Here is a 14,860-nt window from a genome sequence, read left to right as displayed (position 1 = left end):
AATTATATTAGAATACAGTTTCTTGTCATCAAAAGTATGGACAAAAGCAAATTAGATTTTATATGGTAGTATAAATATAAATATTTCAGTCACATATCTTACGTACTTGAAGCATTTAAAAGCTCTTCAATAGAATGATATCTATATTCTGGTAGTTTCGTGTTGTCTGTAGTTTAGTATTTACAGGCCTTTTGTCCAGAATGCAGTGAAGGAGAGAAGTTATTTTCAAATTCTTCAGTATACGGTTCATGTGTAGTTCAATATGTTTCGGGTACTGTTTTCTTTCTGCTTTACCAAATGGAAAGGTGCATTAACATTATGCATCTTGTATCACTGTCAACAATCTAAAGTAACTTAAGTAGATTTTATGAAACTCAGCATAAATCAGTATTTTTCTTAAACCATCTTCAATTTCATTATCACATCAATTGTTTCTTGAATTAAAGGCTTGCTGAATCAGGCTTAAATAAACTTGTTTCTGGCTCATTCTTTTACTCTTACAGTCTTATTCAACTAATGTAAACATAATTTCCTAATGTAGATCTACATTGTTGTTCACACAATAAATCAAACAATAATGAGTTGTTGAGATTTAATCCTTTGTAATTGCATAAATCTTTGTCAAGAATTGCTCTTCTTCAGGCCACCAGCATTCAAATAAAGATAGATATTTTTCTTAGAGAAGTTTGGCGCAGTAGATACAGGAGTAAATCCAGAATATTGCCCATCAATCTTTGCTAAGTATATATTATTGATGTACTTCATAAGCTCATACTTTTCCATAATTGGCTGGGCTGCGTATTCATCAAATGGCATCCACTGCATCAAAGAATAAAAGCCAATATTCAATGTGTCTTTGGCTATGATGAATTTACATTTACTCAAGTTCTTTATGGAAGAAATTCAAATTATTGCCAAACTTGCATGGATTAAAGTAAAATGATCTCTGAAAAAGATACTCCAGATGTGCAGTAATGAAAGGAATGACAGAAATTATGGTATTATGATCCATAAACATGTAACATTTTACCCAGAAAACAGAGAACATTCGTACCTTTGCAGCCTCTATCTCTAGCTCCTGTATTTGAATGTCAGGAGAAAGAGGGCGCAGCAAGCACACAAAGAACAGATCTGACTTCTCAAAAAATGACATGTGACTTTGTCTGTTGATCAGATATTCAGATGAAAGAACAAAGGAACTCCAGTTATCTAATTGTAGAGTCAACAATAATAAGTTTTTCCAGCAACATTGAATGTGCAATATATATAGAATTGTCAACACATTCTCGCCTATAAACCATGGTAACTCTATTACTGCATATAGCAACACTGACAACTTTAAACTTTAACCTGACCACGTTTAGGCCAAGAAGAAGCTCGTAGTTTGTGAACATTTCTTCTATTGTTTAGTATTTGGTGGACAATATGTATTGACGTTTATTTTCCTTTCAATAATCCCTATTTCCTCAAATCTCCATATTCAACCATTGGAACTTCCTTTTCAAATGTACAAAATGAAATATCTGTATATAAACATGCTACCTGAATGCCAATACTTCCAGAAATTCAGCATCAACCTGAAAATTGCAAGAATACAAAATCATAAGGTTTAGATCAGAATGGTAATTTTAAAATGTATCCAATTTCATGACTGAGATAACAGAGATTACTAACTCCTGTTTCTTCTTTGACCTCTCTCACTGCTGCTGCACAAATATCTTCTCCCTGTATAAGTAGAATAAGTAGAATATATACAAAAAAGTAACTTACTTCCTACACTAGAATTCCAAGAGATTCAACACATTTACCTCATCAACAACGCCAGTAGGGAATTTCCAGACTCCAGTTCCTTGAAAATGTCCAGTCTTTTCTTGAACCACTAGGACCTAAGATCATGAATAGTTCGGAAATGAAACATTTAACTAAATGCCAATAGATTTGATTTCAACTCAAGCATTAGGGTATGGAGATAGGATTTAGCACATCCAACATCCTGATCATGTGGTTGCACTACTTTGTGATCACGGAAATACCTCTTGTTTTTCATTTACAACAAATGATCCGACACCCACGCGATGTGTGGCATTTGCTGGAATAGTATCTGGAGAATCAGGAATCCAATATACAAGCATTAAATATTTTCGTTCTGCATGGTGATACCAAAATCCTTCCTGCACAGAAAGTGTGCCACATTAATACAAAAAAGTTGGTGAATAATATTGAATTCATTTTTTCATCAACTATTAACCAAACCTCAGAAGTGTAACAATCATTAACGAGATAAGAAAAAGAGATACCTGAACTAGAGCTTCAACTAGACTGGCCAGATAAATAGGCAATTTTATCCAAACACCCTTCTTGCCCTACAAGAAAGTGTCAAGTCAATGACTCAAATAAATAAAGATGGTGAAAGATTCTAGATTCCCAGTAGAAGTAGTCAAGATAAACTGTATACCCGATACTAACCAATATTTTTCATATTCTGAATCGTCCCTATTGTGAGTTTGAGTCAATCAAGTTGCACATTATGACAAATACATTTAGTTTTATGAAAATTGAAGCTAATTTCAAACACAATGGACTTTATGAAAACTTCATTGCTTATGGATAAAGTCAATTAAGGCCGACGCAGATTGAAATGAAGGTTGTTTATGCAGATAACTTCATTGTTGTATAGAGAGGGTCAGCAGAAGTAATGATATTTTTGGGTGAATTCAAGTATTACCAGAATGAAAGAGAATATACACATGCATAATCAACGACAGTTAATGAAAAAGAAGAAACTAGTCTATATGAGCAATGAAAGATAAGAAGGCCAGTGATGCAATCACCTAGAACTCAATTTTAGTGCTTGTTTTGTTTCCCTCTTTGCATACAACTGGAGTACATATAATACGTATATATACATGCAATTTTTAAAATGGAAAAAGCCTTGTGCCTGGTTTGCAGATGTCCCAGTATGTATCCGACCAATGAATAAAATCAGCAGGAAGATATCGTTAACTATGAAGAACCCGTATGAGAGACTACCAGCTGTTTCCAGTGTGAAATTGAAGCTCTGAGGATAGACAAAAAGGTTGCAGAATCCATAGGCTTGTCCATTTCCACAATAACACCATCATACTCATCATTGGTCCATGTTAGCAGTTCAATCTTTGGAACTTGATCTTCTGCAGTCATCTGTGCTTCTGTAAGGGATGAATCTATCGAGGTTGACATGGATGGAACAGGAACAAGGGTTGCCGCTCTCTGATGTTAACTGCCAAGGGAATAAAACTATTAAGCTTGAATTCCCTATAAAAAGGGAACACCACCCAGAGTGAAAACAAAGGGTCAGTCTCCGCAGCCCATTTTCCTGATTGAACGGAAAACATTGAAACCAATTTTCAGTAGTCTGTCACACTTATATAGAAGCATGAATTATTTGTTTCAACTTTCAACTCAATTTCAAAAAGACCAAGGTTTTAGAAAACGGTTTACCACCCAAATGCTACACATTAGAAAAAATGTCAAGGGTTTTTCAATATCTGCAACATCAATTTTGGCTACATTAACTGGTATTGTTCTCGAGTTCCCAGACTGCAATTTAAAACTTTGGGAAGACTATAAAGATGCTTCTATCAATAATTAAAAAAGAGGGTTTTCTTTTTTACTTGACAAGGGATGTGACAAATAAACTGATTGACATGTGGGTTCTTGTTGTGGAAAGACACAGACCCGAAAAAGGGGTTAAAATGACTGTTAACTAAAGTAGGTAAAATTGCGAAACAAAAGTGAAGACTTGCACAAAGGGCAGAACAGAAGTGTTGATATAAAGCTGAGAAAGGCTGAAAACAATAAAAAATTGATCGGAAAAGCAAAAGAATTTGCATTTGATTTCGTGCTCGACGTGACAGGGTATAGAAGGAACATCAACAATGAAGAAATGATTCAACAAGTACACTTATACGAGAAACCCAACAGACAAAAGAAATTCAGAAATGCAAATAGTTTGAGGTTGTTTTGTTAATACCGTTGAATGTTCGGTCAGAGGAGATTGTTTTGGCTTGCCCTGCTATGCTAACAATCCATGTCAATAACCTGAATGAGTCTCAATTAGACTAACCAAAAATGTGAAAGTATGAGATATGATTAAGAGAAAGCCCACACCCACCACGCAATTTTTGAATTGAAAACACAACACACGTGCTGCAAATATATTCCTGGTTTACTTTACTTCCTTCTCTCATCGAAACACATTTTTTAATATATTTGTGATTTTACCATAGTAGGTTACATTATTTTCGAGTGACGGAAGTGATAATTGAATATTAGTATTTAAATTAAAATTCTTTTAAAACTTAATTCCAAAATATATTGATTTTTTAAATTTATAAATCATTTTTCAGATTTTTTTTATTTAAAAATTAAACTATAAAATTTAAAATAATTATAATTTATTTTCTCAACTTCTAAATTTCTTTTAATAAGCATACAAATAAAAATCAACTCATGTGTAATCACATATTTAAAACAAGTTATATCATAAAATAGATACCATTGTAAAATTAAATTATGACAATTCTTGATATCTTTCTTTAAGATTTATATACCTCGCATATCTTTATTCATGTGTAGGCACAAACTTTAAACAATCTTTTTTTAAAAAATTTGGTGTATGTTTGGAATTTTATTGCACAAGGTTGGTCTTTTTGAATGCAACGCAAACATAAAAGCATGTATGTTTTTCCTTTGATTGTAACAGCCGTTTAAGATATTTTTACATTCCATGAAACATAAATGTTATTTACCAAATAAATGGGTTTAGTTTTCAAGAGATTGTAACTCATGTTTCAGCTCTCGAATGGCAAAACGAATACACACTTACATACCTCCCAAGTCTTGACTCATGTACTTACTATTGAAAGAATGTTGAAATTCTAATGATGAAAAAAAATAATAGAAAAAAATTATAAATATAGAAGATGGAATATTTGTCGCCAAGATTGAAGTTAATTGTTATTGTATAGCGTTTGTAAGTACTATTCATGTTCAAAAGATATTATCAATCTTTAATTCTCAAATAAATGTAAAATAAATGTTAGCCCACTAAGAAATTTACATATTATTGACAAACGTAATCAGTCAATAATAGCAAAAATTTGTTGGTAAATCATGTTTATCAACGAATTCCTTACAATTAAAAATTTGTCAGTAAAGTGATTATCGATAAACTTTGCTAATAGATAAAGAAATTTGTATGTAATTACATACGACCATGAATTTGTCTATAAGTACTCGTCGCTAAATATTTGTTGGTAATTACCGACAAATTTAAGTTGTTGGTGAAATATACAACTAAGTCTTTTTCTTCCTTTTCTCTTTCCTTTATTTTGTCATCCTCTTCCTCCTATCCTCCTCGCCATCGTTGTGCCACCACCGTCACCACCACCAACTCCAACTCATCCTCTTATTTGTCTTCCTTTTTTATCTTTTTCTTCTTCCACTTCCTCCTCCTCCACCTCTTTCTTTAACTTTGGCAACCACCATCACTATCGTCCTCTACCTCTATGTCATTATTGGATCACTAACATTCATCCACATCATTGTCACACCTCCTCGTCACTGGCATGCCTCCTCGTCACCGGCACGACTCTATGTCAACGCCCACCCTTTGCAGTGTCACCACTGGGTCATCGTCGAGTCACTTCCACCTCCTCTGTCTCATCTTCCTCTTTTTGTTCTCTTTTCATTCTCTTCTCTTGTTCCATTGTTCTCCTTTCTTCTTCTCTTGTTCTCTTTTTCTTCTCACCGATATTCCCTTTATATACAAAAAAAAAAAAAATTATTTGATTGAGCAAAAAAATTGTCACCCAAACTTGTGACAAATTTACCAACAAAATAAGACTCTTTGTAGTTGTAATGATAATTTACCAACAAATATATACATCGGTAATAAGAATTGAAATTTATCAACAAACTATGCAAACATCTTTAATTGTTAGTAATTGTAGTGATAAATTATTGACAAAAATATAATTTATCGACGGATAATGTCAATGGCTTTAACCGTTAGTAACTATAATGATAAGTTACCAACAAAAATATTAGTTGGTAAATTAATTTGTGAAATTTATTGAAAAAAGTTGTCAATACATTTAAGTTTACCAGCATATTGATTATCGTCGATAATAATCCATCGGTAATTAAGGAAATTCTTAAGTGTGTAGTGTAAATTTCTAAGTGTTTAAAGTGTGTTCATATTCCATTCATCATTTATGTAACAATCCTTTTCAAGAAGTTGTTATTTTAAATACTTTATTTCTTTGTTTCCCCTTCATATTATATCAAAGATCTCAAATCTAAATATTATTCTCTTAAACCAAACATAAAAGTTGGAAAGATATTTTATTAACAATGTGTTTACTTTGATGGGTTTCCTGTTCACGAGCGAGGAGGAGTGAGTAGGAAGCTTGTTTGGCTCGACCAATTTGAAGGGAAATGCGAGTGTTGATTTGCGAGTAACACTCACCAAAATTCCTTCATACAAATGAGAATATTTTAAAAGAAAACCACGGAGGCCTGAACGAAATACTAGATATGCCCCTGTGATTTTAATGGACTATTCACGAGCGAAGTGATGGAGGAATTGGTAAGGAGAAAACAAACAAACATGAAGGTTGAGAATCAATTATGAGAACGAGATAATTGATTCTCTCACGTTTAATTGTTCAAAAATACAATAGGATAATTAATTATTCTCTTTCCTAACTGAAGCATAATCGACTTTGGGAGAAAAGACGAGTTGTGAAAAAAAATTGAACCTCTGTCACACGAAAATCGATTCTCTTATATTATAACATATATGAGGATCAATTTTGTCTCATCTAAAACACCAAGAATCGATTTTCTTCTCGTCCTCTATACCCAATAATCAATACTCTTCTCATATATAAGCTGAATCAATTCTCCTCACTCATGTTATAAATGAGAGTCGATTTTCAGGTGGGTTGTTCTTCTTGATAGTGGTTTGCACACGTTAATTCTCTTTGTTAATAAATAACTTTCCATACCAAGTTTAGTTGTTTACGAAAACAAAATCAAATGTCTAATCGTCATGTATGAGGCTTATAAAACTAAAAAAAAATATGGAATATGAAAAAAAAAAATCATCGAGTTGAGGTTTGTTGCCATAGCTCAAGTATAATCTTGTGTTGACTGTACCTTGCATGTTAACACATGGATTTCTTCCATTGCAAATGAGCCAAAATGCGCAATCCACACAAAATTCTAAATAATTTTCTTATTATTGTGAGAAGATTAGTAATAATTAGAAGAAAAAACTATCCGCTTATAATAATGTTAAAAATAATAATATTAAAAATTATACTAATATTATTATTAATTATTATAATGATAGTATTAATATTCATAATAATACTTTTAAATATTTATTGACATCTAATTATTACTTAACAAAATTTAATTATCTTTATTTCTACAAATCCCTTTTTATTTTAAATAATTAATCATTTTTATTTTTTTTACTTTAAATAACAACTCACATTTCATTTTAATTAATTAACATTAATTATATTTAATTTAATTTTGTATGATCAAAGACAATATGATACTCTTTTATTTTTATCAATTAAAATATTTTTTAATTTATCAAACCTATGACATTACTAACCGACTTTATAAACTTTATCTCAAATTCCTTTGGTTCTAAGTCTTTTCCTTATTTGAATATAAATTTAGGGAAGTAAAATTAAGAGAAAAAATGAGGTGAAATTGTGGTTGTTTGAATTAATGGAGATATGATGAGAAACAAAGAGATTTGACGTGAGTTTATAAAAGTTAGAAAATTATGTGTTAAAATTAGTAAATTAAAAAATCATTTTAATTAATAAAAATACAAAATTATTATTATATATTCATTATTATTATTATGGGTTAAATATGTTTTTTCTCTTTCAACTTTTAATTAAAATTAGAATTTCTGAGAATTTTGAACCAATTTGATTTCTTAACTCTGTAAATATGTGTATTTAGTCATTTTAACCAAATTTTATTAAATTTTTCAACTAATATTAAAGTGAACATGTGTCAAACGAGGTAAACAAATTAAAATACTATGAAATGTGTTTGAAATGTCAAATCCTCAAATAAACTTAACAAAATTTGGTTTAAAAGACTAAATCCACGTATTTATAAATATAAAAAATTAAATTGATTCAAGATTTTTAAGAGGGACCAATTCCAATTTTAAATAAAAATTAAAGAATAAAAAACATATTTAACCATATTATTATTTATTTTTAAAATTAAATTTATTTAAAGATAAAATTATTACACTTTACAAATGTCTTCTATATCAAAAAGAAAAAGTTAAAATAAAATAATTTTTTTCATTTCCACATTTATTTTCTCATTTTATTTACTCTTCAAAGTGTACATTGAGTGTATTTCACTCCATATAAATCATTAATTCAAATAATTCTACATTCACTTTCTCTTCTATCAAATTTACTCTTTCAAATCCACCTACAAAGCGTAACACACAGGTAACTGAGAAAGTATTGCCTTCATAAATCTATTAACTCTTCTCTACCTGTGCATGTTTCCTAAGAAAGCTATTATTAAACCATTGACCTTTAATGACTTTCCAGAAAACGAACACAGTGTGAAACATTTGTCATCATAACAAATAAAAAAACAGAGGAGGAAATATATTTTAATGACAAAGTAATGATAATAATTATATGAAATTATTTTTGAAAATGAAAAAGTTAAGTACTCATTAATTTTAATAATAAATATATTTTAATGTTAATTTTTCGAAACCATCAACAAAACCAGTTCACTTTTTACTTAGAACAAACATTACATTAATGCGATGTGGAGGGAAACAAAACCTACGGGTGTCGGTCTCGTCACTGTCTCCAATCCGAAAGGACCGTTCCTTATAACGGGATGTCTTATTGTCTGTGACCGGCTATTGCCTATTGCCGCGTTCCTCGTTTGCATCGCCTTCAACGACACGTTGTTCCAAACTCAGCACTATAAATCTCGACACTTGCCAAGTACTCCAACGCTATCTCTCAACCCAACCCTTTCATTCTCATTTTCATTTTTCAATCACTTCACTGTCACCATGGAAAATGGAGGCTTTCATGGCTACCGCAAGCTCCCCAACACCACCAACTCTGCTGGTAAACCATTCAAATATTTATGTGGAATAACACTACCAATATTTTTATTCTCTCTCTCTCTCTATTGCAGTCATTTTCATCTTTCTTTTCATTTCTAATCAATTTTTTAACTTCATATATGTATATGTGACTCCAGCAGTAGTATATATTAATATACTTCTGAAATATATCTATGTATATTTAATCTGCAGTAGCTGTCTTGGTGATTCTTCCATGCATGTAACCTATTTCTCTTTTCAGTCTTCACCTAATTTTCTTGCCAAATCCACTGACCCGTGATGCCATTTAGTGGATTCAGTTCTTTCATTAATTTCCAGCATTTAATTTCCTGATCTCTTTCTTTTTCGCAAAATCTGCGTATCCTATATATAGATATATGTGTGTGTGTGTGTCACTTTGAACTTAGAAGCTGCGCGGTTGATTTTTATTTTTATTTTTTTCTTCATCGGTTTCCCTAATCTGAGTGCGCGCCTGCGAGTGGTTTGGTTTCTGTAAAGCAACAAGGTGAAATGAAGATGATGACAATAGTGGGTTATGGCTTTACATTTTAGAATAGAACAAGTGGCACGCATGCATGCATGCAGTTTCTGACTTGCTTGTTACAAGTGGCATTCATGCATTCTGCAGTATCATATATCAGAATACAAGGATCTGTCTCTCACCACAACTCTTCTTTTTTACCCTCCTTCCCGGCCAAGACAATGCTGTGTTCGCCGGACAAATATATCTACATACATTATGCAGATTCCAATCCAACCATAAATATTTTTGAACAAGCCCTAACCCTTCTGTTTTTTGTTTTTTTTTTATAAATACATTATTTTGAACACTATAGTTTTCTCTCTAATGGTGTGAATGAACTGTTTTGATTTTTCTCCTTGAAAGAAAAGTTTGAAAGAAAAAACGAGTGTGGACCATCCTGGTGCGTTGCATGCAGATGCAGCCAGCCCCTTGTCTTTGAAATGCGTTTCACACTGACGAATGCATGAAAACAAAAATAAAGCCGTGAAAAAGAGGACCGTTTATTTGAATCCTCTGTCCCCTTTAATATTAATCTTATGACTTGAGAGCTGTTTTTTGTCCTTTTCCCCATATTCCTCTTCTCAAGAAAGCACAGTTTGAAGCTCTCAAGTGAGTCTCTCACTCCTTTTACTCCTTTTCGGTTTTCGGTCATATCACCTTCGTTAAAACCTGACGTGTATCCCCTAACTTTTTCTATCCACCACCGATTCATTTTCAGGTAGTTTTTTCGGTAACATAAAATGAACCAAAAACTATTATATATGCATAACCTTAACCTTCACGTATTCACAGGGTTGAAGCCGTCAGTGCCAGACATGAACGTGAGGCAGCAGGCATCAGGAGAGAACAGCAGCAACAACAACAACCACTCTGCTGATGAGACCAACGAATGCACCGTGAGGGAGCAAGACCGTTTCATGCCAATCGCAAATGTGATTAGGATCATGCGGAAGATTCTCCCCCCACATGCCAAGATCTCTGATGATGCCAAAGAGACAATTCAAGAGTGTGTGTCTGAGTACATCAGCTTCATCACCGGAGAGGCAAACGAGCGTTGCCAGAGGGAACAGCGCAAGACCATAACTGCTGAGGATGTGCTTTGGGCCATGAGCAAGCTTGGATTTGATGACTACATGGAACCACTGACCATGTACCTTCACAGGTATCGTGAGCTTGAGGGTGACCGAACCTCCATGAGAGGTGAATCGCTGGGGAAGAGGACCATTGAATACGCCCCTATGGGTGTTGGGGTTCCCACTGCTTTTGTGCCTCCACAGTTTCACCCCAATGGATACTATGGTGCTGCAATGGGGACTTACGTTGCGCCACCCAACGCTGCGTCCTCTCATCACCATGGAATGCCAAGTACTGAACCGAATTCTCGCTCCATGTGAATTAATGATGGTGACGAGTGTTGAGTAGTTCTGAGTATGAGTCAAGAGAAGAAGAAGAAGATGAAGACAACGACTTTAATTAACTAGCTTAACTCTCGGTAATTAAAGTACCGTTGGTAGTAAACTTTTATAATGGATGGGATTAAGGAGTTGTGATATTCCTAATCCTAATTATGTCTATGTTAATCTATGCAATAACTTCTCTTGTGTGTTGGATATTCTGATGTTTTTTAATGTGGTTTGTCTGTTGTTCCCTTAAAGTTGCCACTGTTTCAGCCACTAAAAATGAGATACTTGTTAGATAGTACTGTCATTAACGTATAACATGAATAAATAAATAAATAAATAAAACGATTTTTGAAAAAGAAAAAGCTCCCAGCGAGGATCGAACTCGCGACCTTTCGCTTACGAAGCGAACGCACTACCACTATGCTATGGAAGCATTGAACGAGGTGGTTTTGGAAAAGCTTTTAGAAATTCGATAACTATTTTCTATAAAAGATTGTTAAGTTAGAAAACATAAAATATGAGTGGGGGCATTGATTTTGGGTTGAAATAATTAATGTGAGTAATGTGTGAGATGGTTGAGTAGCGTGTGGTGTGACATTACTATTGTGTCAGGTGGTTGATGAGATTGAGCAGTGAGTTGACTTAGGAAATGAAATAAATTCTTGAAATTCGTTGGAGTCTCTTCTTTTGTAGCTAATTAATTAATTAATTAATGCGTGGAACCGAAGCAGCAGTTTAATGTCACTGATCTTGCAGTCAAACAGTACACAACATTTCTCTTCCCATTCTCTTAACGTGCAGCAGGGGAATTGCATCTTCCATTTACTGCATCTGCATGCATATAACTTTCAACCACACTTCTCCTGCATCCAATTTCATTCGCTAACATGCTTCATAACATTTAAGCTTTGGGGACATGGAGAAGATATGCATGCTCAAAAATACACAAACTCATGAAAAAAATTGTTTCAAAACATGAATCACCAAGGTTGGAATCTTTATCATGTTAAAATGGATCGATTGCATTCATATTCAAGAGTTTGGAAGACTTAAAACAAATTTAAAAAATGAAATCTTTTATTTTAAATTTATTTTTTAAGTTTTTTTATACAAAATTATTTATTAAATTATTATAATTAATTTTATTTAATATTTATTTTTCAATAGATAAAATAGATAATAAGGTTAATTTATTGGGTTAAATATGTTTTTGGTCTCTCAAGTTTCAGTGAATTTTGAAATTAGTCTTTCTTCAAAACTTTGTACCATTTAGTACTTCATCTTTAGAAATGCGTAGATTTAATCATTTTTATCAAATTTTATTAAATTTTTTTGACATTTTAAACACATTTTATGATAATATTTGAGTTAACATTGAAGCAAAAATGTATCAAACGATGTAAATAACTCAAATACTATCATGAAATTCGCTTCAAACGTCAGATAAACTAAACAAAATTTTGTTAAAAGGACTAAATTCATATATTTTTAAAGATGAAGGACTAAATTAGTCGAAAGTTTTGATGAGGAACTAATTCAAAATTTCGCTTAAACTTGAGGGACCAGAAACATATTTAACCCTAATTTATTTAATCTTTCTTATGACATGGTTAAGGATGACAACAGGTCGGATTAGACACGGATAGTGCTTACCCACAACAAAAAATTTGTCCGCTACCTATCCCGGCACCCGTGCGGGTACTGTTTAAAAAATATCCGCGAATATTTTAAAATCCGCGGATACTCGTGGATACCCATAAATATTTAAAAAATATATTTTATAAATATTTAACATTAAATTTAAATAAAATTACAAAAAAAATGTAAAACAAAATATAAATTAAATTAAATTTTAATTAAATTTAATTTAATCTAATAAAATATAAATTAAATTTTAATTATAATTCAATTTAACCTAATAAAATATAATTTTAATTTTTTACGGGTAACAGGTATCTGCGGGTATGGATAGTATGATATCCGCACCCGACCCGTTTATAAGCGGGTATTAAAATATCTACTACCCGCAGACAACAAATACCTGCGGGTACCAACTATTTGTCACGAATTTTATCGACGGGCACCCACGAGCATGAATATTTTTGCCATCCCTAGACATGACTGACCCACCTGTATTTTCTAATTCATTTTTCGTATAAATTTCTATGAATTTATTCATAGGTCATTTTTGTGATGCAATTAAAACCTCAATTTTTCTCTTTTTTTGAATTTTTGAATAGCGGGATTAAAATTTTCTAATTGATATGTTTATATATTTTTATATGAAATAAAATATTATAATATAAAAAACTAGTAAAGATAAGTATATAAAATAAATGTGTTAAAATAATAAAGTCTGGTTCTGGTTGTGAGAGAAGTAAAATCAATAGTAGATTTGTTGAATCTTAAAATTTAAAGTGTTTTACTTTTTTAAAGTCTCAACTTTTTCACAACCATGTAGAGTTTATTTTAAGATTAATCATTAATAAAAATAATTTTAAAAAAATATTACTGTTCTTCTCAACTTGATAATATTTTTTTTTTCTTAAACTTAAATTATCTTTTTACAAAAATATCAAACTTTGAATTATACTCCGATTGATCTATTATCCACAAGAAGACTAAACCCTAATTCAATTAATAATTTTATAAAAATTTTACGGTTCTTCATCCAGATATATAAAAAAAAACTTTAGAAACTTGTAAATAAAAATACCGAAATATTAATAATAGTTATATTAATAATAAAATATTTTTTTGAGATTTTCTTTTAAGCATAATTTTATAATCAATTTAATAAAAAATATATTAGTAAAAAAATAATCAAAAATGTTGTTTAAACATAATTTTATAATTAATTTAAGGGTTAAATATGTTTTTGGTTCCTCAAGTTTCAGTGAATTTTGAAATTAGTCCCTCTTCGAAACTTTGTATCAATTTAGTCCTTCATCTTTAGAAATGCATGGATTTAGTCATTCTTACCAAATTTTATTAAGTTTATTTGACACTTTAAACACATTTTATGATAATATTTGAGTTAACATTGAAGCAAAAATGTATCAAACTGTGTAAATAACTCAAATACTATCATGAAATGCGCTTCAAATGTCAGATAAACTTAACAAAATTTTGTTAAAATGACTAAATTCATACCGTTTTAAAAATGAAGGACTAAATTGGTCAAAAGTTTGGATAAGGGACTAATTCCAAATTTCGCTTAAAAACAATATATTGGTCAAAAGTTTGGATAAGGGACCATAGTTTACTTTGTACTGTTAGTCTAAAAACTTCTTTTATCTTCAACAGTTATTTCAAAAACTTCTCTTTTATACATATTTTATTTTTTTAATTTTACATCTAACAACTATTTTAAAAATTCATTATATATTCTTTGTTGAACTAAATTGAACCAAACCGAATCAAATTGAACCGAACCGAATCGATCCAGACCGAATTAAACCGCATCGAACCGAATGGAACCGAATTGAACCAAATCGAACCAGGCTGAACCGAATCGAACCAGACCGGGTCGAGCCGAACTGCACTGAACCAAACCGAACCATAATGAAACGAACTAACCCACACTAAACCGAACCAAAGTAAACCGAACCAAATCGAATTGAACTGAACCGAACTGGATCAAACTGAATCAGACCAAACCGGATTGGACCGAACCGAACCGAACTGCACTAAACCGAACAGAACCAGACTGGAGCAAACTGAACCGCACTGAACTGAACC

At 31.7% G+C, this 14,860-nt stretch overlaps 2 protein-coding genes and 1 non-coding gene across 7 annotated transcripts; 1 reads left to right on the top strand and 2 right to left on the bottom strand.

The window, feature by feature from the left end:
- Positions 1 to 390: 390 nt before the first annotated feature.
- Positions 391 to 4,172, bottom strand: LOC114175916 (nudix hydrolase 2-like). 4 transcript variants are annotated; one of them, XM_028060760.2, is made up of 9 exons: positions 4,013 to 4,172; positions 3,031 to 3,355; positions 2,298 to 2,363; positions 2,034 to 2,171; positions 1,809 to 1,886; positions 1,675 to 1,725; positions 1,543 to 1,577; positions 1,055 to 1,163; positions 391 to 819 (listed from the first exon to the last, which is right to left on the bottom strand). In XM_028060760.2, the coding sequence occupies exons 2-9, from the start codon at positions 3,217 to 3,219 to the stop codon at positions 622 to 624; spliced, it is 864 nt and encodes a 287-aa protein (XP_027916561.1). In that variant the 5' UTR covers positions 3,220 to 3,355; positions 4,013 to 4,172; the 3' UTR covers positions 391 to 621. The 4 variants fall into 4 exon arrangements, with proteins under 4 accessions (XP_027916561.1, XP_027916562.1, XP_085527428.1 ...); XM_028060761.2 differs by having other exon boundaries at positions 3,031 to 3,259; positions 4,013 to 4,168; XM_085671302.1 differs by lacking the exon at positions 4,013 to 4,172 and adding an exon at positions 3,481 to 3,862.
- A 4,867-nt stretch (positions 4,173 to 9,039) lies between these two features.
- LOC114177147 (nuclear transcription factor Y subunit B-1-like) lies at positions 9,040 to 11,326 on the top strand. 2 transcript variants are annotated; one of them, XM_028062401.2, is made up of 2 exons: positions 9,040 to 9,194; positions 10,509 to 11,326. In XM_028062401.2, the coding sequence occupies exons 1-2, from the start codon at positions 9,137 to 9,139 to the stop codon at positions 11,108 to 11,110; spliced, it is 660 nt and encodes a 219-aa protein (XP_027918202.1). In that variant the 5' UTR covers positions 9,040 to 9,136; the 3' UTR covers positions 11,111 to 11,326. The 2 variants fall into 2 exon arrangements, with proteins under 2 accessions (XP_027918202.1, XP_027918203.1); XM_028062402.2 differs by lacking the exon at positions 9,040 to 9,194 and adding an exon at positions 10,113 to 10,434.
- Positions 11,327 to 11,480: 154 nt separating this feature from the next.
- On the bottom strand, positions 11,481 to 11,552 carry TRNAT-CGU (transfer RNA threonine (anticodon CGU)). Its single transcript has one exon. It is a non-coding gene; the product is annotated as a tRNA-Thr (tRNA).
- Positions 11,553 to 14,860: the final 3,308 nt, after the last annotated feature.

Source organism: Vigna unguiculata, chromosome 3, assembly GCF_037176805.1.
Source record: "Vigna unguiculata cultivar grain cowpea cultivar isolate G323 ecotype 2 chromosome 3, ASM3717680v1, whole genome shotgun sequence".
Taxonomy (NCBI): Eukaryota; Viridiplantae; Streptophyta; class Magnoliopsida; order Fabales; family Fabaceae; genus Vigna; species Vigna unguiculata.
This window is presented reverse-complemented; position numbering and strand designations above follow the sequence as displayed.

Excerpts from the sequence above, each read along its gene's own strand:
- LOC114177147 (XM_028062401.2), top strand. The coding sequence starts at position 9,137 with ATGGAAAATGGAGGCTTTCATGGCTACCGCAAGCTCCCCAACACCACC. Across the intron at positions 9,195-10,508 it reads CAACACCACCAACTCTGCTG|GGTTGAAGCCGTCAGTGCCA; the intron begins GTAAACCATTCA and ends ACGTATTCACAG.
- LOC114175916 (XM_028060760.2), bottom strand. The coding sequence starts at position 3,219 with ATGTCAACCTCGATAGATTCATCCCTTACAGAAGCACAGATGACTGCA. Across the intron at positions 2,172-2,297 it reads TAGTTGAAGCTCTAGTTCAG|GAAGGATTTTGGTATCACCA; the intron begins GTATCTCTTTTT and ends CTTTCTGTGCAG. Across the intron at positions 1,887-2,033 it reads TTGTAAATGAAAAACAAGAG|GTCCTAGTGGTTCAAGAAAA; the intron begins GTATTTCCGTGA and ends TCATGATCTTAG.